Source organism: Xenopus tropicalis, chromosome 7, assembly GCF_000004195.4.
Source record: "Xenopus tropicalis strain Nigerian chromosome 7, UCB_Xtro_10.0, whole genome shotgun sequence".
In the NCBI taxonomy this organism is placed as follows: domain Eukaryota; kingdom Metazoa; phylum Chordata; class Amphibia; order Anura; family Pipidae; genus Xenopus; species Xenopus tropicalis.
The window spans coordinates 120,112,086-120,137,783 of NC_030683.2; the positions used below are offsets into that span (position 1 = coordinate 120,112,086).

The following is a 25,698-nucleotide window of genomic DNA, read 5'->3' on the forward strand; positions in this document are numbered from 1 at the left end:
TCATGTGACCTTCTGGAAGAAGTTCCTTGCATTTCTACAGTGCCCCAGGCACAGATAGGGGTAGGAGTGTTATGTAAATATATCACATTTATTTCTTTCTGTTCTGCCTTGTGGGTAGTCAGAGCTTTATTCTCCTGTTATGGGTCCCTACTGTTATGTTTTAGTCTATTATTACACTCTTTCACTATGACTTCAGATGTTGATAAATCATAGCACCTAACATGCCTCTGACAGACCTAGGCAGGGTCGGACTGGGGGGTGCAGGGCCCACCGGGGCTTCTGTCTCAGGGGCCCCCGACACCCTCTGACCCCCTCCCTGAGCACTCCTAAAAGCTTACCTGCGGCGCATCAGGGGAGGGAGACGGCGAATCGTGGGAGCTCCCTAGGGGGATCGAATCTGGGCCGACGCTGGACCTAGGGTTGCAACCCCCTCACAGACCTCATTTGTTAGTTTATTAAAGGAAAACTATACCTTCTAACTTATATGATAAGTGACCCAGCAAAGAATATTATCACATTTATATACTGTATATATATATATATATATACAGGTATTGGACCCCTTATCCAGAAACCCATTATCCCGAAAGTTCCAAATTACAGAAAGGCCATCCCCCATAGACTCCATTTTAATCAAATAATTCACATTTTTAAAAATGATTCCCTTTTCTCTGTAATAATAAAACAGTGTCTGTACTTGATCCCAACTAAGATATAATTACCCCTTATTGGGGGCAGAACAGTCCTATTGGGTTTATTTCATGGTTAAATGATTCCCTTTTCTCTGTAATAATAAAACAGTGTCTGTACTTGATCCCAACTAAGATATAATTACCCCTTATTGGGGGCAGAACAGCCCTATTGGGTTTATTTAATGGTTAAATGATTCCCTTTTCTCTGTAATAATAAAACAGTACCTGTACTTGATCCCAACTAAGATATAATTACCCCTTATTGGGGCAGAACAGCCCTATTGGGTTTATTTCATGGTTAAATGATTCCCTTTTCTCTGTAATAATAAAACAGTACCTGTACTTGATCCCAACTAAGATATAATTACCCCTTATTGGGGGCAGAACAGTCCTATTGGGTTTAATTACTGTTTAAATAATGTTTTTTACAGACTTTAGGTAGTGATCCGAATTATGGAAAGACCCCTTATCCAGAAAACCCCAGGTCCTGAGCATTCTGGATAATGGGACCCATACCAACCTTGCCCTTTTACATTGTTTGCATTAAGCCACCATTTTGTGATGTTTCACTGACAGGAAATAATGAAGATTCTTTCAGTAACAGGAAGTGTAGGAGTAGAAGACAAGCTCTGTCCATTCATTGGACAATGTAACCACGTGTTCCCTTAGTTAGTGAGTGGGCACAGTGCCTTATGGGAGTATGCAATGGCACATATGCTAGGAAAATGCTTTGCTATTTCCATTCCTATACAGTGATTCCATTACACACACTATGGCCGTTTTAGGACCATAATCTCAGCTGATAATGCATATCCTAGAGTTGCTATAGCAACCAATAATCACTAGCTTTGGGACGCAATAACCAGAAATAACACTTCCTGTCAGGTGATCAGCGAGTGACAGATCATCACCAAATAGCGTCTCAAGGTAAATGAGATAAAAGGGCAATATTTACTGATTGGTCCGTGCCAGTTGGATAAGATTTTTTTTAATTAGTCACTTATTTTGATATCAATTATCTGTGGGTTTAGGGTTTGGGTAGAACATTTAGTTCCACAATGTGTAATTTATCTTTGTTGCTTTCATCTGTATAGTATATACTGTATATATTATAGCAAACAAGGGAAAGTTGTGCTCACCAATACATTTTAAACCATTAGGCGGGGGTGGAATATATATTTTAATAATATATTGCAATATACTTTGGTAGCTTAATGCACAGAATGTCCTATATATATTGATAATGGGTGAGTGCAGAGGGGCTCTTGTTTCTGTGTGTATATATATATATATATATATATATTTATACATACAGGTATGGGATCCCTTATCTGGAAACCCATTATCCAGAAGGTTCCGAATTATGGAAAGACCATCTCCCATAGACTTCATTATAAGCAAATAATTATAATTTTAAACAATGATTCCCTTTTCTCTGTAATAATAAAACAGTACCTGTACTTGATCCCAACTAAGATATAATTACCCCTTATTGGGGGCAGAACAGCCCTATTGGGTTTATTTCATGGTTAAATGATTCCCTTTTCTCTGTAATAATAAAACAGTACCTGTACTTGATCCCAACTAAGATATAATTACCCCTTATTGGAGGCAGAACAGCCCTATTGGGTTTATTTAATGGTTAAATGATTCCCTTTTCTCTGTAATAATAAAACAGTACTTGTACTTGATCCCAACTAAGATATAATTACCCCTTATTGGGGGCAGAACAGCCCTATTGGGTTTATTTAATGGTTAAATGATTCCCTTTTCTCTGTAATAATAAAACAGTACTTGTACTTGATCCCAACTAAGATATAATTACCCCTTATTGGGGCAGAACAGCCCTATTGGGTTTATTTAATGGTTAAATGATTCCCTTTTCTCTGTAATAATAAAACAGTACTTGTACTTGATCCCAACTAAGATATAATTACCCCTTATTGGGGCAGAACAGCCCTATTGGGTTTATTTCATGGTTAAATTATTCCCTTTTCTCTGTAATAATAAAACAGTACCTGTACTTGATCCCAACTAAGATATAATTACCCCTTATTGGGGGCAGAACAATCCTATTGGGTTTGTCCAATATTTAAATGATTTTTAGCAGATTTAAGTTATTACAGAAAGATCCCTTATCTGGAAAACCCCAGGTCCCAAGCATTTTGGATAACAGGTCCCATACCTGTGTATATATATATATATATATATATTTTTTTTTTTTTTTTTTTTTTTTTTTCACCTGATAATTGCTTTCCGTTGCTTTCCCCTTTAACCCTTAATGCATCTTTGTGTTTTTCTCCGCTTTTCTCTCCACAGAAAAATGCTCCCCTGCCTGAAGTTGGCATTTCCCGTTTTTGGAGACAAGTAATAATACAAAACCTGTGGTTGCATTTTCAGTTATTGTTTCTCAGATAAATTCCCGTTATTAAACCAAATAAGTAAAATCTTGAATTCCACCAAGCTCTCTCGTCCCTAGTTAACTTTGGCAGGGTGAATGATGACATGACCTTGACTGGCCAACCTTTAACCTGCTCTTAGACTGCAACCCCTATTTTACCCTCTCAAAAACCCTTCCCGACCTGAGCCTCAATAGCTTTACCCACAAGCCTGCCCTGAAACACTACAATGATGCCTTCATTGAACCAAGTGTGACACCATTCAAGGGCCAGCAGAAGGCAGTAAGGTAGGTGGAGAAGCCGACTGCAAGAAGTAGAGTGAAATTCTCTACTGGACCCAACCTGCAGACTGCCAAACCATATCCTACCCTACGGCTGGGCCTACAGCCCCCTTTATGAGAGCCAATGTAGAGAAGATAACTATAACCTCCTCATTCTGGAGGACATCGGCATTTGTTGGTCTTATTTTTTACTTTTGCTCTTCTTTCACCCCTATGAAGGCCCTTAGGGGGGCTTCTTTTTGCTATTGCTTTACATTTGAGTTTGGTCTTCCTGTACATATTCCTTGGAGCTGCTTGTGGGTCAGGCCCCTCTCCTGGCACCACCAGATCTTTTTCTGTGTCTTGTTTTAGGCTGGGAGTAATGTGTGCTCCGTTATTACCCATCCAGGGTCTTTTGCAGGAACTGTTATTTCCAATGGAGAGTGCCAGATAATTATTTGTGCTACATTAGGTAGGGAAATAGATCTTGTTTCTTAGGTGCCAGGTAGGTTTTTATTTTCATATAAAAAGCAAGTGGATATAATTACCTATATGTACTGTTAATTACCCTCTACAGCAGTGATCCCCAACCAGTGACTCAGGGGCAACTTGTTGCTCCCCAACCCCTTGGATGTTGCTCCCTGTGGCCTCAAAGCAGGGAGTTATTTTTAAATTCCTGGTAACAAGGCAAGTTCTGGTTGCATAAAACCCAGTGTAAAGGCTGCCAGTCCACATAGAGGCTATTAAGTAGCTAACTGTAGTTCTTATTGCTACCCCTATGAACCTTTTTCATGCTTGTGTTGCTCCCCAACACTTTTTCTATTTAAATGTGGCTCACGGGTATAAAAGGTTGGGGATCCCTGCTCTACTGGAATACCCATTTCTGTATCCCTCACACAGTAGTAGACAGACACTCGCTGTGCCACATGTGCCACTATCACCCCACCAATGGGTAACAGCACCCTTCCAAAGCAAGGGGTCCCCATCCTTGCCTGAGCACCATGTCAGGTAAGTTCCTTGGACTGTAATCCTTTCTGTGCCAGAAGATTGTATATTTTCCCACAAATGAGATGCAAAGTTTGTTCCTTTTTAGAGATAGAAGGGCTGGTAATCCACCTTCAAGTTACACTCCCACCGCATTCTCACTCATCTGGAAACAAGTCTTACAGCATGAAAAATACCCTCAGACTTCCCCTTTATGGGAAAAGCACAGGGAACTCTTACCCAAAGAGAAAGCACAAGCGATAGTTACGGTCAGCTCTGTTTGTTGATGCTACAGGCCATGCAGATATGAGCTTGTGCCATACTGTAAGGGTAACAGCTCTGCAAACCTTACATAAATTCTAGCTTTCAAGTTACATAGGGTTGAAAATAGACCAGAGTCCATCAAGTCCTTCCAAGTAAACCCAGTACACACAAACCCACACTGACCTATCTATCCACTCACATACAGACCCACACTGGCCTATCTATCCACTCCCATACAGACCCACACTGACCTATCTATCCACTCACATACAGACCCACACTGACCTATCTATCCACTCACATACAGACCCACACTGACCTATCTATCCACTCCCATACAGACCCACACTGACCTATCTATCCACTCCCACACAGACCTATCCACTCCCACACTGACCTATCTATCCACTCCCATACAGACCCATACTGACCTATCCACTCCCACACTGACCTATCTATCCACTCACATACAGACCCACACTGACCTATCTATCCACTCACATACAGACCCATACTGACCTATCCACTCCCACACTGACCTATCTATCCACTCACATACAGACCCACACTGACCTATCTATCCACTCACATACAGACCCACACTGACCTATCTATCCACTCACATACAGACCCACACTGACCTATCCACTCACATACAGACCCATACTGACCTATCTATCCACTCACATACAGACCTACACAGACCTATCTATCCACTCCCATACAGACCCATACTGACCTATATATACACAAACATTAATACTAACTGTGGATATTATCACAATAGCCTTGGATACTATGCTTGATCAAAACTCATCCAGGTTACAGTACTAGAATCTCCGATAGGATGAAACAATGCAGTTAAGGCTATAGGTTTATATAACTATTGGCTCAGACAAGGTGCTCACTGAGCAACCAGTTAGTTGGATTGTGGGCACTTGTTTGCCTTACAGTAGCGAGACAAATCAGTTTACCACTGCCCAAGTTTACCACTCAAATGGGTCACACGTGGGCTGATATTTTGTCCCGTTTGGCCTTTATGAATTGGCAGACATGCTTTTATAATCCAGGCATGGGGGCTGGAATACATTTAGGACATAGATGTTGGAAATTGATGGCTACATCAGTTTTCTTTGCAGTCCTATAGAAAGCCATCCATGATCTGGACTCCACTTCATGGATCCATTGTATTTATAGCAGAGATAAAAGACAGACAAGAAGGTTTGGTTTAAAGATTTAATCCAATGTACAGGTGCCAACAGTTTGCTTAAAGCCATTGGAGCTGATACAGCCAGTAATTGTGCCAAGCCAACGGTACAACGGCACCCGCAGTGTAAATACAAGTTTAATTCTAGAACAAACTCCCTTATACAGAAATATGAACACTTACCCTTTCCCGTTAGAGCTCAGCCTCAACTGGGCTTACCGGATAGTGGTTTATACAATAAACACCAGTTATTTTGTATTATAGAAATGAAGCCTATTTAAGGAAAGGGCAGTGGGAAGATACATTTCCCTTTAGTGCTCGATATACACAACCCAAACCTAAAGAGTTGGCCCAACCCCAGAACTCATCCCGATTTGTTAGCCAAAAAGTGCAACCCATACCTCAATTGGCTACTTTTGCTTTGAAGGGTAACATTGGCCATTTCACTACCATCAGAGACCCTGATAAAAGCTCAGTATAGATACTAAGTGCATAGGTAATGGCCCTACATCCTCCCAAAAATATTTACACCTACCCCCTTATGTGAAGCAGGATAGATTATACAGAGAAAACCCCCTTTGGCAGCCTAGAACCTTCAGGGAAATTTATAGGCTCCTGGTTTGTTAACAGTTTAAATGGAATCCAGACACCGGTTCCAAATCCGGAAGTCTTTACATTTCAGAAAAGCTATTTACATTCAATAGTGGGAGCATCTGTCAAGACTACCATTAAGGCCTGAAGTCTATTAAAGGCAACCATTAGTCGGGCAGAATACAGGTTAACTGTTCTAGAATTTCTCTCATTTATAAAAAAAAAAATTCCTAAATTAAAAAGTAGTCTCAGGCATGTTGTGCATTTAACCCTCCAGTCTAGAAAGTGCCTGTTCCTGAAGCAGAGGACGCTGGGATATAAGTGGCCCCTGGAGGGTTTACAATAAAGCATGCACTTTCTATTACATTCAATGGCTACATGCCCAGATAGCTAAAACACAAGTACTCCATATAAAATAGTGATTAAAAAATCCCCTATCACTGAGAACTTGGCAGTTTCCATTCACTAACAGTAAAACGAAGATTTAGTTTGTGTGTACAGAATGCTGATCTGGGTTTTGACATATGGCGAGTCTCATGATTTAGTCTAGTGAACTTTCCGCAGACTTTATAGAGCACCCTCTAGTGGTCAAAGTAGAACATACCATCTATTTTGTATATAAAAAAACCCACAACATTCTGCAGACACAAGTTACACATTCATATTTAACCACTGCAGGCAACAGAAACCTTACTCAGGATAGATTCCTGTTAGACATTTCCCTCAGATAAAGTGCAACAATTTAGATATAAGCCAACCGTGAATGACTGACCAAGTTCATCTTGGTTTCAAAGGGAACACAAACCTTAGCAAGGTGTATATAGGGGTAAAAAAGGATAAATAAAATGAAGTAAAAAAAAAAATTAAGATTCCTAAAGTGCCATTTGGGTCACTCAGTTGCACAGCTGAGAGAAGCCCCATAGAGAACACTGGCACTGTATCACCATGAGACGGCTTGATTCCACCACTATGTGTGCCAGTTTGGTTCCAGTACCAGCATAGTCTGTTCTGAGCCATTTGTTTTATGTGCAGTCTATGTAGGAGGCCTATAAAACCCAGGCGTCTTTGCCCATGTCCTTCATTCCTTAGTGGAGGAGACATTCATACAATGTTGAGTAGAGACCCAGTGTTTGGGATGAGAGTTCCATGGCAAGGTATAGCTGTGTTGTCCATGGCTATTGTGCCATTACTCATGTTCTTTGAGACCGTCGCCTTCTCCACAGCCGTCTCATCATCAGACGAGTTCTCAGAAACAGACCCCGAGGATGGTCCCTCTGAGGAATAATCAGACGTCTGCTCTGAATGCTTTCTCTTGGCTTCTTTGACCGCCACTTCATTTTTGAAGGAAGCAATTGTGAAGAAGTCAGTGTGCTCCGCAAACCTAGAACAAAATGGGGTCATATTTAATATAAGAAGCCCGAGTTAGTGATGTTGGGCATACGCTAGCATACTATTGGGACGACAACAGCGTCAGAATGGGTTGGTCAGGACCCACCAATCACTATAGGGCTTGTGGTGCTACCATCTAGGTCCTGTAAGCCATTTGGATGCTTATGATATTGTCAAATGACTGATAGTGGCCATGCTTAGCAACAAGCTATTCTCAGATTGGACAGTAGGTCTTAAAAGTGAAGTTTAAGAAAGCTAGAGGGCCCACAAGGAAACCTGGTACCTCAGCGACACTCTCCATAAGGCAATAACATGGAAATAGTATACAAGAGTGTAGGCTTGGTTACACAGTGCAGTGTTCAAGCACAGATACATTGAAAATGAAGATATGGAGATGGTTTCCAGAAATATAGGTTATCTGGCTTCCTCCTCAGTGTATAGGGTGTCCACCTAGAATGAAGTTATTGCCAACGCCAGAAGATAAAGCAGTGATGTCTTGCTTGCTTACCTGCCACAGACTTCAAATGGGTCAATCCAGATGGTCATCTCGTCCGGCAGAGGAAGTCTTGAGTACTCTATGCCGCTCATTGCACAGGCCAGAAGCAGGGACTCATCCACATACTGCCAGGAATTGATGCGGATACACCTGTTATGAAATGAATAGCACATCTATAGGGGATAAGAGGTTTGTGGCCAGGAAGACAATTGCAGCTTAGACACGGCTAAACCTGTTAGGATGAGCCAATAACATTCGAAGAGAACACATCACTAGGTTTATTAAGATTTCAGTACTTGGATTTTGACAAATCCATAAAGTAAAAAAATGAAGTTATGGCAGGGGCCCAGTGGCTGTATATACCTATAAGCCTGTCCACGCTCAGGCTTGTCTGGGTACCAGTGGCCTTGGTATTTCTTATGTAGGAGATGCGCCATGTTCTCTGCCAAAACCACCAGCTTCTCAGGCTTCACGCGCCTCTTCAGGTTCAGAATCTTCACAAGGAAGGTGACTGCCGCCTCAATTTCTCGATGCATCTTGGGATAGGTGAATCTGTTCAGGTGAAGGGATAAGTCAGCACCAAGAATTAACAGCCAACACCACCTTGACACTACACCATATTCTAAAAGGTAGCTACTTGGCCTTTCACAGCAGTGATCAACTCTCCACACTACTCCATGGCAGGGATCTTCTCATAACTGAGGAATACAGGAGAGGAAGCGGCCATGTTCCAGCTGCTACACCACCAGGAGAGCTACTATGAGCCTCTGCATTGGTTTCCATAAGGGACTGCTAGTAAGCCCCTACAGATAGGACTGGTTAGTGAAGGAGTGAGTAAGTGAGGAGTGAGAAGTGCAGGTTTCTATTTGCAGAAGTAGTTTTTGCATAATGCAGATAAGGAGGCAGCCTATATGGCAGCCCTATCTAGGGGCAGGGTATATGGCAGCCCTATCTAGGGGCAGGGTATATGGCAGCCCTATCTAGGGGTAGGAGGTAAGGGGCAGGGTATATGGCAGCCCTATCTAGGGGTAGGAGGTAAGGGGCAGGGTATATGGCAGCCCTATCTAGGGGTAGGAGGTAAGGGGCAGGGTATATGGCAGCCCTATCTAGGGGTAGGAGGTAAGGGGCAGGGTATATGGCAGCCCTATCTAGGGGTAGGAGGTAAGGGGCAGGGTATATGGCAGCCCTATCTAGGGGTAGGAGGTAAGGGGCAGGGTATATGGCAGCCCTATCTAGGGGTAGGAGGTAAGGGGCAGGGTATATGGCAGCCCTATCTAGGGGTAGGAGGTAAGGGGCAGGGTATATGGCAGCCCTATCTAGGGGTAGGAGGTAAGGGGCAGGATATATGGCAGCCCTATCTAGGGGTAGGAGGTAAGGGGCAGGATATATGGCAGCCCTATCTAGGGGTAGGAGGTAAGGGGCAGGGTATATGGCAGCCCTATCTAGGGGTAGGAGGTAAGGGGCAGGGTATATGGCAGCCCTATCTAGGGGTAGGAGGTAAGGGGCAGGGTATATGGCAGCCCTATCTAGGGGTAGGAGGTAAGGGGCAGGATATATGGCAGCCCTATCTAGGGGTAGGAGGTAAGGGGCAGGATATATGGCAGCCCTATCTAGGGGTAGGAGGTAAGGGGCAGGGTATATGGCAGCCCTATCTAGGGGTAGGAGGTAAGGGGCAGGATATATGGCAGCCCTATCTAGGGGTAGGAGGTAAGGGGCAGGGTATATGGCAGCCCTATCTAGGGGTAGGAGGTAAGGGGCAGGGTATATGGCAGCCCTATCTAGGGGTAGGAGGTAAGGGGCAGGGTATATGGCAGCCCTATCTAGGGGTAGGAGGTAAGGGGCAGGATATATGGCAGCCCTATCTAGGGGTAGGAGGTAAGGGGCAGGATATATGGCAGCCCTATCTAGGGGTAGGAGGTAAGGGGCAGGATATATGGCAGCCCTATCTAGCTGCAAGGGCTCAGGTTGGGAGAGTAGAGTATAAGCCTAAGTTAAGGGGAAGGGGTAAGTATCACAACTTATGGTGACCCCCATTTTCCAGTTCCTTGTGCGTCATCACAGGTCTCTTAAAGGGTAACTCAACTTTTAGCATAATTTTGAGTGATATTTTGACAATTTGCAAATTTACTTTACTGCTTTGGAATTTAGGTTTTGTTTAGCAGCTCTCTAGTTTGGAAATTCAGCAGCTATCTGGTTACTAGGGTCTATTTTATCATGGCAACCAAGCACTTGTTTGATGAAAATTAATGTGAGAAAACAGAAAAAAAAAGGATAAAAAAAAAAACAATAAAGTGTAGCTTCAAAGAGCAAGTTCTGTGGCTGCCAGGGGCAGTGAGCTCTGTAATTAGGCAGAAGGGGGCAAATTATGAAAATTGAAAAATCACTATGTTCCATAACATACTAAAAGTAAATGGCAAGGGGAACACCCCCTTTGATGCCTGGCTGCTGCTTTATGGTTTCGGAGTCAGACCTGCTGGCACAGCGCAGATATGGCTTTAGTATTTATATCTGCAAGAAGCTTTAAAACCATTGAAAATGTATAGTGAATACACACTGAAATGTTGCTTTGAATGACATTCTCTTTCATTAGGTCATTTTATGTTTTTGGTTTGTGCGTACCCATTAACCTATAGCTGCAAACGAGAGACATAAGTGATAAATCCACTCTATGATACCCGTTACCACTATCTGAATGGCTTCATAAATAGATTCACTTTACACCCATACACATTAAAAATGGCACAAGAAAAGCAAGACCGAGTGAAGAAAGGAATATACAGGTATTGGATCCCTTATCCAGACACCCATTATCCAGAGTGTTCCGAATTACAGAAAGGCCATCTTCCATAGACTCCATTCTAAGCAAATAATTCTATAATAAGTTTTAAAAAGGATTCCCTTTTCTCTGTAATAATAAAACAGTACCTGTACTTGATCCCAACTAAGATATAATTACCCCTTATTGGGGCAGAACAGTCCTATTGGGTTTATTTCATGGTTAAATGATTCCCTTTTCTCTGTAATAATAAAACAGTACCTGTACTTGATCCCAACTAAGATATAATTACCCCTTATTGGGGCAGAACAGCCCTATTGGGTTTATTTAATGGTTAAATGATTCCCTTTTCTCTGTAATAATAAAACAGTACCTGTACTTGATCCCAACTAAGATATAATTACCCCTTATTGGGGGCAGAACAGCCCTATTGGGTTTATTTCATGGTTAAATGATTTCCCTTTTCTCTGTAATAATAAAACAGTACCTGTACTTGATCCCAACTAAGATATAATTACCCCTTATTGGGGGCAGAATAGCCCTATTGGGTTTATACAATATTTAAATGGTTTTTAGAAGACAAGTTATGGAGATCCAAATTACAGAAAGATCCCTTATCCAGAAAACCCCAGGTCCCGAGCATTCTGGATAACAAGTCTCATACCTGTACTTGTACCAGACTATCCTGAAACCAGCACAGCCTGCATCACTTCCCACCCAGTCCTATACACAGTTGGAGACCCCAGCACTGCCCTGCACATTAGGAAGATGCCAATGATCAGGGTGCTGTATCAATGTGAACATTTAGGGTGGGGGGTAAGAGTTACATTATATGACTACCACCCCCCTCAGACCTTACATCGATAAATGGCTAGTTAAAAGATAATCCATACGCATGATGCAGACTACACTGATCTCTGTACAGCCAAACAGTATGCATACACATATACCGGTAAGTAGCCCTGCAGCATGTATTTTATATATGTATGCAACAGGGTTCTAGGGTGGTCAGTGTAGACTGGCACAGTACATAAGTTCCCCTCTATAGAAGGGTTAATAAAAGGCCTATACACCCTGTGGGCCTGCAGAGATTATAGCACATCCCTGCCCTGTACTGTATAAAGGGGGAAGAATCCAACCAAACACTAGGCCCCTATTATAAGACAAAGTACAGCAAGGCCATAATACATTTTAAACCTATAAGAATAATACTCCCTTAAAAAAAATACAATATAATATAATAAAAATACATATATAAGAAGAATATACAGCTGAAGGGCTATATCCCTATGTACTTCCCATGTCTCAACTCACCAGCAAGGGAACCGCTTGTAAATAATTTGCTATACCAAGCCCCCCTCCCCCATGAGACTAATATACAGGCTTCAGCATGTGGGCGTGGCACACAGACACCAATTATATCATGATTAGAAGCAGCTGGAATCTCAATTGGGGCAAACGGATCATGTGGTTATGAGAATGCCTGTGGCAGGGTTGGACATGGCCCCTATGCGTTGCAAGACACAATCTAAATGTATTTTTCCCATAGACACCAACTGGCAGCTATAAAACCCCCATGCTGCACGGCTGTATAATATGATAAGCAGGTTGGGTGGCAACCCTAGTAAAAATGAGGTTCTATTTTCCCATAAGCACCCTACTGATATGTCTCCCCTTATTATAATGAATCTGAATTATGTTCCATAGCACCTTTAAAACAGACACATAAAACCAAATGCCTACATGGCAAAATACTCAGATGCACACTGTATTGGTTTCTGCACAGCCACATGTTAAGCAGCTAATGAACTGCTAATTAGCTATGTACACTTGGGGGCCCATTGAATACAAATGTGCGTATTTTCTGCGATTTTTTTCGTTAATTTCTGCTACTTTTTTTTTACTTTTTTGCAATGAAAAGTACGAAAGTTTTGGATTCATTCAAGCGTCGGTATAGTGACTTTCCTTGGGCCGGGTTGGAGCTGCAGAGTGCCATTGAGCCCTATGGGAGACTTTCCTTGGGCCGGGTTGGAGCTGCAGAGTGCCATTGAGCCCTATGGGAGGCTTTCCTTGGGCCGGGTTGGAGCTGCAGAGTGCCATTGAGCCCTATGGGAGACTTTCCTTGGGCCGGGTTGGAGCTGCAGAGTGCCATTGAGCCCTATGGGAGACTTTCCTTGGGCCAGGTTGGAGCTGCAGAGTGCCATTGAGCCCTATGGGAGACTTTCCTTGGGCCGGGTTGGAGCTGCAGAGTGCCATTGAGCCCTATGGGAGACTTTCCTTGGGCCGGGTTGGAGCTGCAGAGTGCCATTGAGCCCTATGGGAGACTTTCCTTGGGCCGGGTTGGAGCTGCAGAGTGCCATTGAGCCCTATGGGAGGCTTTCCTTGGGCCGGGTTGGAGCTGCAGAGTGCCATTGAGCCCTATGGGTGACTTTCCTTGGGCCGGGTTGGAGCTGCAGAGTGCCATTGAGCCCTATGGGAGACTTTCCTTGGGCCGGGTTGGAGCTGCAGAGTGCCATTGAGTCCTATGGGAGACTTTCCTTGGGCCGGGTTGGAGCTGCAGAGTGCCATTGAGCCCTATGGGAGGCTTTCCTTGGGCCGGGTTGGAGCTGCAGAGTGCCATTGAGCCCTATGGGAGACTTTCCTTGGGCCGGGTTGGAGCTGCAGAGTGCCATTGAGCCCTATGGGAGGCTTTCCTTGGGCCGGGTTGGAGCTGCAGAGTGCCATTGAGCCCTATGGGAGACTTTCCTTGGGCCAGGTTGGAGCTGCAGAGTGCCATTGAGCCCTATGGGAGACTTTCCTTGGGCCGGGTTGGAGCTGCAGAGTGCCATTGAGCCCTATGGGAGACTTTCCTTGGGCCGGGTTGGAGCTGCAGAGTGCCATTGAGCCCTATGGGAGGCTTTCCTTGGGCCGGGTTGGAGCTGCAGAGTGCCATTGAGCCCTATGGGAGACTTTCCTTGGGCCGGGTTGGAGCTGCAGAGTGCCATTGAGCCCTATGGGAGACTTTCCTTGGGCCGGGTTGGAGCTGCAGAGTGCCATTGAGTCCTATGGGAGACTTTCCTTGGGCCGGGTTGGAGCTGCAGAGTGCCATTGAGCCCTATGGGAGGCTTTCCTTGGGCCGGGTTGGAGCTGCAGAGTGCCATTGAGCCCTATGGGAGACTTTCCTTGGGCCAGGTTGGAGCTGCAGAGTGCCATTGAGCCCTATGGGAGACTTTCCTTGGGCCAGGTTGGAGCTGCAGAGTGCCATTGAGCCCTATGGGAGACTTTCCTTGGGCCAGGTTGGAGCTGCAGAGTGCCATTGAGCCCTATCGGAGGCTTTCCTTGGGCCGGGTTGGAGCTGCAGAGTGCCATTGAGCCCTATGGGAGGCTTTCCTTGGGCCGGGTTGGAGCTGCAGAGTGCCATTGAGCCCTATGGGAGACTTTCCTTGGGCCAGGTTGGAGCTGCAGAGTGCCATTGAGCCCTATGGGAGACTTTCCTTGGGCCAGGTTGGAGCTGCAGAGTGCCATTGAGCCCTATGGGAGACTTTCCTTGGGCCAGGTTGGAGCTGCAGAGTGCCATTGAACCCTATGGGAGACTTTCCTTGGGCCGGGTTGGAGCTGCAGAGTGCCATTGAGCCCTATGGGAGACTTTCCTTGGGCCGGGTTGGAGCTGCAGAGTGCCATTGAGCCCTATGGGAGACTTTCCTTGGGCCGGGTTGGAGCTGCAGAGTGCCATTGAGCCCTATGGGAGACTTTCCTTGGGCCGGGTTGGAGCTGCAGAGTGCCATTGAGCCCTATGGGAGACTTTCCTTGGGCCGGGTTGGAGCTGCAGAGTGCCATTGAGCCCTATGGGAGGCTTCCACCATCATACATTTTGTTTCAAAGCCAAAAAGGTTTTCACACCGTTTACAATAGAATATGAAAATTTTGTGACTTTCGGATCACTTGCTACTATACAGCTGGCAAAGCTAGAACACCCATGCACAGCTTGGCACTGGGATGTCTGAGAATGCTGCACAACAGGGGTAGAACTATGGGTAGGTGCAATGGCACGTGCCCTGGCTCATTGTTGGGGGGGGGAGGTTTGTGGGTAACAAGGAGGCCATTGAGGTTTGAGGGTAGGGTGAGTGAGGGTCGGGTGATGAGAGGGGGGTGCTGTTGTGTCAGGGTGGTAAAGGGCAAGTAAGGGCAAGGAGATGAGCAGGTAAAAGAAGTACTTGCCCCAGGCCCAGTGAATGATGGCCCAGTTTTGCCCAGATCTTTTCCATCCCTGCATCATCTTATATACTGTAATATGGTTTACATGAATACGTGTATGATAGGGCTGTGAGTCTATAATGGGCTCATTTATAATACTGTGCCCCTGAGCAGTAACCCATAGCAACCAATCAGCGATTTCCATTTTTTAGCCAATTGCAAGTAGAACAATGAAAGCAAAAAATGAATTAACTGACATGGGTTACTGCCCAGGTACATGTTTGTCTAGCAAATCTCAGCACTCTAATAGTTTCTTTTTTTCTCATGCCAAAGGGGCACATAAACACAGTCTGAGGCACTACATTAGGAAATCTTTGTGTTTATTTTTAAGGATTTTAATGAAAATGGTTTTTTTGTGGAATTTCAGCATTTCAGTAAATCCCATGTTTATTAAAAAGTATACACGTGCTGTTCAGGGTGAAGATGGCATGGTTCCATTTTGCTGCTCCTTATCGATATATATAGAAACAGCCGCCTCTATAACAAAGAGAGCAGTTAGTTAGTAGGAGGGATAATCTCCTATTATATATATATATATAGATCCAATAGGTATATATACTGTATAGTGAGTTAGTATGTCCCTTAGGACCCAACTATATGAATCTACTGATCAAACTTTATAGCTTTTCTGGCCAATGTCTGATAGTTTGACTCAGGGGCCAAACAATTAGATCACAAAGGGGCCAGAGGACCTCTTATATCTAATAAAGGATGGCCAGGGCAGAGAGGAACATCATCAGGCCCTGCCCAGATCTGGTCAGAAGCTATCTGGCACTTGAGGTTAAAATGTCTGCTTCCCCTGACTGATATATGATTGAGGCTCAGTCAGATGTTGATCAGGAAGATTGGCAGACCTGTTTGCTTGGCCCAGGTGCCAGACTATTAGATCACAAAGGGGTTCAAGACAGACCCCTCAGGTTGCAGTCCTCATTAGACAGTGGCCAAATCAGGTAAAGATTCAGGCCTGATGAACAATAAATAATAGAAGTAAGTAATATCAACCATGATGTTTGTACTGTGCCAAGCCCGTGGCAATGCTGGGATTCTGGAAGGCAATTTTTCAATATGCTTCTTGCATTGACAGCACGGTACAAATGCCTAAAGCTGTGGAGCAGTGCCTTGTGCAGAACAGAAGTAAGCCAGTAGGTCTGCCTGAGGGACTGCAGGCTCCATAGTTTAATGTCAAATAAGGAAAGAAGCAAAGTTATTGTGTGCATTGAATCTCCCTTATCTCTCTATGTGAAAGTCACTACATGAATCTCTGCCTGTGGTTCCGCCCAGTCCATTCATGAGGACCTGACTCTTACCCAACGATCAGGACAAGCAGAACAGTGGCCATAGCGACTATTGCTGTGTATAAAATATATTCGGCCATGGACAAGGATTTCTTTGGGTTAAAGACCCGCCTCAGGTCGATCCATTTGCGGGGTTTCACTGTAGGTGGCTCAGTTGTGTTTGAGTTGACAATCATGTTGAATAGTTGTTCCATGCGTCTAATGGACTCACGGAGAGAACTGTAGGTCACTGGAAAATAAAATGTAGGGGTTTTAAAGCTAAACAGGGCTTTTCATACTGAACAATAGGACAACCCAGAGGGTAACAATACAGTGAAGCACCCAGGAAGGGGGTAGGGAGTGCCAATAGCAGCCCGGTCCCAGGAAACCAGAAGAAGGCCTAAACCAGATCTGCTAAGAGACAAGGGAAAATGGATTTGAGTTTAGACCTTTTCTCAATATCCAGAGCCTGGGAAACCCAGCTGTAAGTCCATGTTTAGAGTCTGCATAGCAGAGCTATCCCTGATCAGTAGACTGGTGAGCCATGAGTACTAGTAGCAAACCCCTTGAGCGCTGGTTAGTTAAACGGAGCACTCTGTAGCTACATTTGAAATCACTTAAGGTATTTGTTTTTTGGTTAATACTTTGGGCATCTACATAGGGGCAATTTTGATAGAAACCTCAAATATTACCCAACTGGAGCAAAAAAACGAGCAATAGGAACAAAGGCACACTCCACTCCAAAAAACTTCAATTCTTTTATTTAGGTGGGATCTCAGTAGACATTTTGGGGACAAGCCCCTTGACCAAGTGCTCTTGATGATGACATTTGTCTCCTTAACATCTGCTGAGATCTCATCTAAATAACAGAATTGATGTTGAGTGTGCCTTTGCTTCTTTGTTTGTTACATCCAACTAGAGGCCTGTTGGACAGATATGGCCCTCCAGAAGAATTTTACTGCTCTCAACCTGCCCAAGTGCTAAAAATGTCTGCCCTCAATTCACAATATTGCGATTACACTGCATCTTCAACACTTACCGTTTACAAAAAAGTATTTCCGGATGAGGACATCCTCATCAGTGCTTATCTCACAGGCATAGGTGCCTTCCTTGTCCAAAACCATGCGTGTGATTAAAAAGATAAACTCCATCCCTCTATGTAAAGCTTTGAAGCGGGACCATCGTCTAGTTCTTACCTGGAGAGAATAAAGTTGACATATCAGGGTGGCTGTAACTCTGCACCTGAAAGATTTTAATGGCTCATTTGCCAAGAAGTAGTTATCTCCAACTCTATCAAACGCTATCTGAAATCAACGTTCTTTACATCTGGGTGTTGCAAAACCTGAAAGTTCCCTCACTCCACTACACAGGGAGAATAAACTATGGAGCTTGAGTCTTACTGCTGCTCTGATGTTGCTAAGAAGACCAAAGAACAAGAACACACCCAACAAAGCATGAACATAAAGTAAACCCATGGAGGAGGACACTGCTTGGTTCCAGGCTGAACTCACTTGCCAGTGAAATTTCCACAGGACAGTAATGTCATCCATTGGTAGGGGGAAACCTGTACTGCAGTTCATGACTACCGTCCTAAACTCATGTACATAGATGTCTTCAACTGAAAGAGAAAGAAAAAAGGGGCCATTTACATTGATGCAGAATTGGGCTCATACACAATGCTCTGTGCTAATTCATATAAGCTTCCTGAGCTGTTAGGCCCTGTGCACATCACCCCAAAGCTTAATGTAGTCCTGTACTTACTACCTGCTGTGACCTAGCGTTATGTACAGGACTCCCTTTGCATAAAGTTAGTTGATGCTGTGCCCCTTAGAGTTAGTAGCAGAAGCCTAATGGGGTGCTTGTTGATTATAACATTTATATTCCAATGCAAAATTTTCATTGACATGTAGGGAGTCTGAAAAGATCACATTGCATGTTGTAGCTACTATACAGGACCCATAAAGGGACCTGAGTAGTTTTCCATTGGTTGTTAGTGGCTGTACCTGCTCTCACCATCTTGCTCTGCTGTAGCCATCTTGCCATAATATTGCTCTACTGATCCCATCTTGTTCTACTGTCACCCCCAGCTCTTCCTACCTTCAGCTAGTTCTTTGCATTGTACAAGGGCACAGCTCAGGACAACTCCCCATATGTGTCCCCTGCCCAAACACATTCATTTTTGGACCATCTACAAGGAGAATATAGTGCCACGTACTTGGGCATTCTATAGGTAGCTTGCAATGCTCTTCTTCGCAATTCATGCAGTTGAATTTCCTGGCCTGTTCCTGCAGACCTGCAGATAAATACCCACCAAAGCTGAACATGCATTGCATTACAGTGCCTTGAACGTCTCTGTGTGTGTATGGAATACATAAAGTATGAAAAAACAAACAAGAATTTCATTGCATGTACTTACCACAAGGGGGAATACATTCCATTGGTTTCTTGGCTGAAGGAAGAAAAGAAACTGAATAAAAGGAGAGCCCATGACTATTGGTTCCATCTGCAATTTTACCCATATCCCCTCCACTTATCAAAGTGAGCACCGAGGCCTCACTCAAAAATCTCAAAATAAGGGTTACAGCCATAACCAGGACAATACAATATATTGTTGTGTTTATAAAGGATTCAGTGGCAGCTATAGCCACGTATGATTGGCAAGAAGTCCACATGACTAGATTTGCAATGAAATCTCACTATTGAGTCTGAACTGACCATTTATAATATAAATAGTGACCAGAAGAAGGGTTACATATGAGGCATGACCAACCTGTGGTCTTCCACCTATCATTAACTTTCCGGTTTTAGCAATAGATGATTGAGAGGGATGCAGTTTGAACAACAAAAGGTCTCAGGTTGGGTAGCCCAAGCCTGTAAAATCATAGAAACTCTAAAAATACTATTGTCTATCTTCTTGTGATGGATCTTCCTATAAAACTCTTAATCATTGCATTCCTAATCTCTTTTGGTGCTGCAGTACCACAGTTCCTTACCTGCTAGAACCAAGTGCATCTTTTGAGTGAAGTTCTTCGCTACCATCCTGAACAGGGGATATGGATCTGTGGGCAAACAGGTCCACATTCTTAGATAGTATTAAGGAAATCCACTCATGTCCTAACTGCTTTATTAAGAAACCAAAGATGTACTTTGAAACCCCATCACAATCCAAGATTGTGGCCAAGTTTGGTGGTTGGTAGCTATGTATGGCATCTAATTTCTACCAAATTCTATTAAAATCTATTATCTTCCTGGTAGCCTGGTATGGGTTCCTTGTCCATATATATATGGAATGAATGCAGCACTACAATACATAAAGCAATGCCATAATAAACAAATACATATATATATATATATATATATATATATATATATATATATTTATATTTATTGTGTAATGGGGGTCATTATACCCTTGTACAACTGATTCAAACTCCTTACTCCTTACTTACCCTGAGTGTACTGCTTCTTCACTTCATCATAAAAACCTTTCATTGCTTTCCTTACTGTTTCTGTCTGTGACATTGCTGCAATGAGACAAATTCTTAGTTGGGAGGCAACGGGCATGGCAGAATCAGTCATTATATAAAGGATAATGTACCCCCCTACTGTAAATGATAAGGATATTAGCAGTCACTGAGGGGTTCTGTGCCCATATAAAGGCACAAGGCTGCAGGCTGAGTTATACAGGGAACTCTGAGTATCACTCATGTATTATAAGGGGTAATGTACCCCCTACTGTAAATGATAAGAATATTAGCAGTCACTGAGGGGTTCTGTGCCCATATAAAGGCACAAGGCTGCAGGCTGAGTTATACAGGGAACTCTGAGTATCACTCATGTATTATAAGGGATAATGTACCCCCTACTGTAAATGATAAGGATATTAGCAGTCACTGAGGGGTTCTGTGACCATATAAAGGCACAAGGCTGCAGGCTGAGTTATACAGGGAACTCTGAGTATCACTCATGTATTATAAGGGATAATGTACCCCCTACTGTAAATGATAAGGATATTAGCAGTCACTGAGGGGTTCTGTGCCCATATAAAGGCACAAGGCTGCAGGCTGAGTTATACAGGGAACTCTGAGTATCTCTCATGTATTATAAGGGATAATGTACCCCCTACTGTAAATGATAAGGATATTAGCAGTCACTGAGGGGTTCTGTGCCCATATAAAGGCACAAGGCGGCAGGCTGAGTTATACAGGGAACTCTGAGTATCACTCATGTATTATAAGGGATAATGTACCCCCCTACTGTAAATGATAAGGATATTAGCAGTCACTGAGGGGTTCTGTGCCCATATAAAGGCACAAGGCTGCAGGCTGAGTTATACAGGGAACTCTGAGTATCACTCATGTATTATAAGGGATAATGTACCCCCTACTGTAAATGATAAGGATATTAGCAGTCACTGAGGGGTTCTGTGCCCATATAAAGGCACAAGGCTGCAGGCTGAGTTATACAGGGAACTCTGAGTATCTCTCATGTATTATAAGGGATAATGTACCCCCTACTGTAAATGATAAGGATATTAGCAGTCACTGAGGGGTTCTGTGCCCATATAAAGGCACAAGGCGGCAGGCTGAGTTATACAGGGAACTCTGAGTATCACTCATGTATTATAAGGGATAATGTACCCCCCTACTGTAAATGATAAGGATATTAGCAGTCACTGAGGGGTTCTGTGCCCATATAAAGGCACAAGGCTGCAGGTTGAGTTATACAGGGAACTCTGAGTATCACTCATGTATTATAAGGGATAATGTACCCCCTACTGTAAATGATAAGGATATTAGCAGTCACTGAGGGGTTCTGTGCCCATATAAAGGCACAAGGCTGCAGGCTGAGTTATACAGGGAACTCTGAGTATCACTCATGTATTATAAGGGATAATGTACCCCCTACTGTAAATGATAAGGATATTAGCAGTCACTGAGGGGTTCTGTGACCATATAAAGGCACAAGGCTGCAGGCTGAGTTATACAGGGAACTCTGAGTATCACTCATGTATTATAAGGGATAATGTACCCCCTACTGTAAATGATAAGGATATTAGCAGTCACTGAGGGGTTCTGTGCCCATATAAAGGCACAAGGCGGCAGGCTGAGTTATACAGGGAACTCTGAGTATCACTCATGTATTATAAGGGATAATGTACTCCCTACTGTAAATGATAAGGATATTAGCAGTCACTGAGGGGTTCTGTGCCCATATAAAGGCACAAGGCTGCAGGCTGAGTTATACAGGGAACTCTGAGTATCACTCGTGTATTATAAGGGATGATGTATCCTGATATTTTACAGCAGGTACATTTTTATAAAGTAATAACATCACTAAACACTGATTATAACTGATGACATCACTACATACACTTAATAGTTGGGAGTTATGATATTCTCACTCCTCATTCACCAAAGAAGGTTCCCCCAGCAAGCTGGCTCATAGCTCCAATACACTAGAGACACCCCAAGAAAATCCATCTGGAAGAACTGCACTGACTGCGTTTCATTTAAGTGCAATTAGATTGCAATCAGTGCGGCCCAGCAACTTGCATTTTCTAGTAGTGATCCTATTTGTATCCAATTTGGGCACCTTTACGATTATAACGCGACTCTCACACTGACAGATCTGTAAGGGAGAAATACTGTAGTGTGCTCCCTCTGCTGGCAAGTAAATAGAATGCACTTCCAAGGTCTCTGTACTCCATTGGGGGCAGTGTAATAAAAGCCTCTCTGGTTCCCAGGTTGCCCATTGCAGGCATTACTCCTCAGATGCCATGTTCCATCATCTTGGACTGACAAGTACAGGTTTCAATATATTTGTCTCCACTATCTCACATTTGTGGTTAAATGATGTAGAGAGTAATATTCTGAGACAAATTGCAATGGATATTCATTTTTTATTATTTGTGCTAGTTATTTCACTGTTTTTTTTCCAGTTTGAAGTTTCTGCAGCTATCTGGTTGCTAGGATCTAAATGACCTTAGCAACCAGCCAGTGGTTTGAATGAGAGACTGGAATATAAATAGGAATGGACATGAATAGGAAAATATGTTAAAGCAGCAACAGTAAAATTGTAGCCTCACAGAGCAACAGTTTTTGGCTGCCGGGGTCAGTGACCCCCATTTGAAAGCTGCAAGTAGTTAGAAAAAGTAGGTACATAATTCAAAAACAATAAAAAATAAATAACGAAGGTCAATTAAAAAGTTGCTTAGAATTGGCCAAAGTGGTGGGCCAAGCTGGCTATGCACCCTGGGGCGGCCACCTCCCCCTTCCAGGAAGAAACGCACACACATGCAGACGAGGGACGACCTATGGGTGGGGGGGACAAACAGGCAGTGGGGGGACAAGGGCTCAGACTAGGGGTAGGCAACAACACAGGTAGGTATCTAGCACCTCCCCACTGTTGCACTTAAGGCACGTGGCTCTTCTGCCCATAGAGAAACATGTCTATACACCCATCAACCTACCAATGACATATGTATCCAGGGGTAGGAAAGTCTTCATCATGATATGGTTACAGATCTCCGCATCCAGGCGTTGTTTTTCGAACACAAAGTCACAAATTTCAACTCTTTCTTTCCGAGAGATGAAGCACTTGAAGCAGCCGAGACCCTCCTCCACCCAGAGAAGTGCCGAGAGCAGAAACAGATGGAAGGCCATGTTCCTCAGCCGAATGTCTTATAAAACACAACAGAAAGGGTCAGCGGCCAGTAAAGACTCAGTGATGGCCAACAACAGCAAATGGTACCGGCAGCATCTGAGCATTGGCCAATCAGTGGTCTCCATCATGAACATAAACTTCTAAAGAATCAGAGAACTGTAGCAACCTCAACTTGGTTTGGGCAGCATTTGCTACATAAGGAAAGCATGTCAGACCCAAGAGTCTCTTATTTCTATTTAACTACCCCATGGGCACAATGTAACTGGCACTCAGCCAGCAATGACTGTATGAACTGTGATCCCTCTTCAGTAGCAAAGCAATTTCCCACTTGTCCCACTGCACCAGGAAGTTCTCCAGAACCAACAGCTATGATTCTTATTTTGCCTTTTTCCCCTATGTAGCACACAAATACCCCAGGATCATTTGCAAAGAGAGAAGTAGAAGAGCACTAAGGGGTGCAATATGTCAACATGGAGCCCCCCATAATACAGAGCTGCCTGCATTGAGCTTGTTAGCCTCCCTTACTTGCTTATCACTCAGACACACGTTAGGGAATGGTGTTGGACACAGGGCACAACAGGGCCTTGTACTTACCTCCTGCCTTATGGTAGGCTCTAAGGGCAGCATTGGCCTTGCCCAAGGAGCAGAACACAGCGATATGTCAGACAGAATTGGTTGCTGCGGTGTTGCTTTGTGCTAATGCTACGCTTTCCCCCGAATCTTCAATGCAATGCAAGGAGCAGAACACAGTCACACGCGATGCGCCCCCCCCCCCCCCCCAGATTCCCTCTGAGCCGGCTAAGGTGGCTCAGGGGCCAAAAACGCCCCGCAACACAAGCACCATAAAAGTTCATGGAGGTGCCAAATAAGGGCTGTGATTGGCTATTAGGCAGCCTCTATGCACCCTATCAGCTTACAGGGGGCTTTGCTTGGTAGGAAATCTTGTTTTTATTCAACCAATAGCTGGAAATTTTAAAACAACCCAACGAAGTTGGGGAGCAACATGTCGCTCAGGGGCCACTGGTTGGGGATCACTGACTTGTATATTGTGCTTTCCATTTAGAAAAAAACAACATACCATTCCCAAAGAGCTCTTCAAGCAATCAGAAGTCACTGCTTGGGCACCATCATAGTCAGTTTGATCGTTAATGACAGTTCAGGGGATAAGAACCCGAGCACTTGCAGCCCCTGATTTGTGGCCTCAGCTGTACTCTGACGCCCCAGGGGTGCAACGTTTATGGAAGGAGGTACAGGGTCCGCTCAGACCCGACCCTTACCAGCGCTCCCTCTGCCTGACCGTTCCTCCCGGCGCATTCAATTTAAGGTCCCCATACACGGGCCAATTCTAGCTGCCAATATGGGTCCCTTAGACCGATTCGGCAGCTAATCGGCCCGTGTATGGGCACTACCAACGCCCATTGGATCAGGGACCGCATCGGCTCGTTGATGCGGTCCCCGGACCGACTTTGCCTATACCCGTAGTTATAATTAGATCGTTTGGCCCCAGGGCCAAACGATCGAATTAGCCTGGATTCTCCCGATATCGCCCACGCAAAGGTGGGGGATATTGGGAGAAGATCCGCTCGCTTGGCGACATCGCCAAGCGAGCAGATCTGAAGGTGTATGCACACTCTGGGGAGGACGTCGGGTGGGGGACCCTGCGGGGGGGTTGGGTGGCCCCTGCAAGGGGGGGGTTAGGGGACGCAGCTGGCCGGGGCACCTGCAGGGCCCCTGGGGCGGGAGCTCAGTGGGCCCTGCACCCCCCAGTCCGACCCTGATGAGGTATAAACAAGGGGGCTGCATTGGGTAATGGGTGGGAGATTCCAACAACTGTAAATCTCCTGCCTGCCCCCTTGTTACTAATACTAGCAACTATTGCTGTAATACAGTATACTCAGATATCAGGAAATACCCACTGAGCTCACCCAGGGCATTATTGCCGACTCACCATCAATCACTGTACATATTGCTGGGTCACCTTGTTAACGGAGGTGTGCGGCATTAGCGAATGTAACATAAAGACTGGGTTTCCTCTTGGGTTTCATCGTCTCGCCCAAAATAACCTTCTTCTTCCCACACTCAGACGTGCAGCATCAGGGGAAGCAATGCCACGGGTCAGAAGGCTCTACATACAGTAGGACAAAAATAATGCCTTCATTAAAGGGATTTTATTTTTTTAAAGGGTTGCCGAGACCAAATACCTTTTGCTTGACAAACAGTGAAGCGTCGAAGGTGCAAGCAAGCGTTTAGGCGTCGCTTATGGTATTGAAGATCACCGGAACGCAAACTTGCAGCTTCTAACCGCAGAGAATAAATATTTTCCATTGTACTTATCCCCTACTTAAGAACTCTCATCGGAATCTAATTCTTCTAATAGACGAGTTATGGAAAATCTAAGAACAAAGCAAACAGACGGTCACGGGATCTTTCCCAGGCAGGGTTCAACGGGCAGCCGAGATTGATACCG

The 25,698-nt window shown here is 44.3% G+C and overlaps 2 protein-coding genes across 3 annotated transcripts; both read right to left on the minus strand.

The window, feature by feature from the left end:
- Window positions 1-5,821: 5,821 nt before the first annotated feature.
- On the minus strand, window positions 5,822-12,473 carry btg5.1 (B-cell translocation gene 5, gene 1). Of its 2 annotated transcripts, XM_012966688.2 has the most exons (4): window positions 12,373-12,473; window positions 8,646-8,834; window positions 8,295-8,432; window positions 5,822-7,778 (listed from the first exon to the last, which is right to left on the minus strand). In XM_012966688.2, exons 2-4 carry the CDS (start codon window positions 8,816-8,818, stop codon window positions 7,499-7,501), a joined length of 591 nt encoding a protein of 196 aa, XP_012822142.1. In that variant the 5' UTR covers window positions 8,819-8,834; window positions 12,373-12,473; the 3' UTR covers window positions 5,822-7,498.
- Window positions 12,474-15,594: 3,121 nt separating this feature from the next.
- spaca6 (sperm acrosome associated 6) lies at window positions 15,595-23,259 on the minus strand. Its single transcript, XM_031906466.1, has 8 exons — window positions 23,038-23,259; window positions 20,015-20,089; window positions 18,982-19,014; window positions 18,781-18,858; window positions 18,077-18,183; window positions 17,605-17,761; window positions 16,599-16,815; window positions 15,595-15,768 (listed from the first exon to the last, which is right to left on the minus strand). Exons 1-8 carry the CDS (start codon window positions 23,228-23,230, stop codon window positions 15,741-15,743), a joined length of 888 nt encoding a protein of 295 aa, XP_031762326.1. The 5' UTR covers window positions 23,231-23,259; the 3' UTR covers window positions 15,595-15,740.
- Window positions 23,260-25,698: the final 2,439 nt, after the last annotated feature.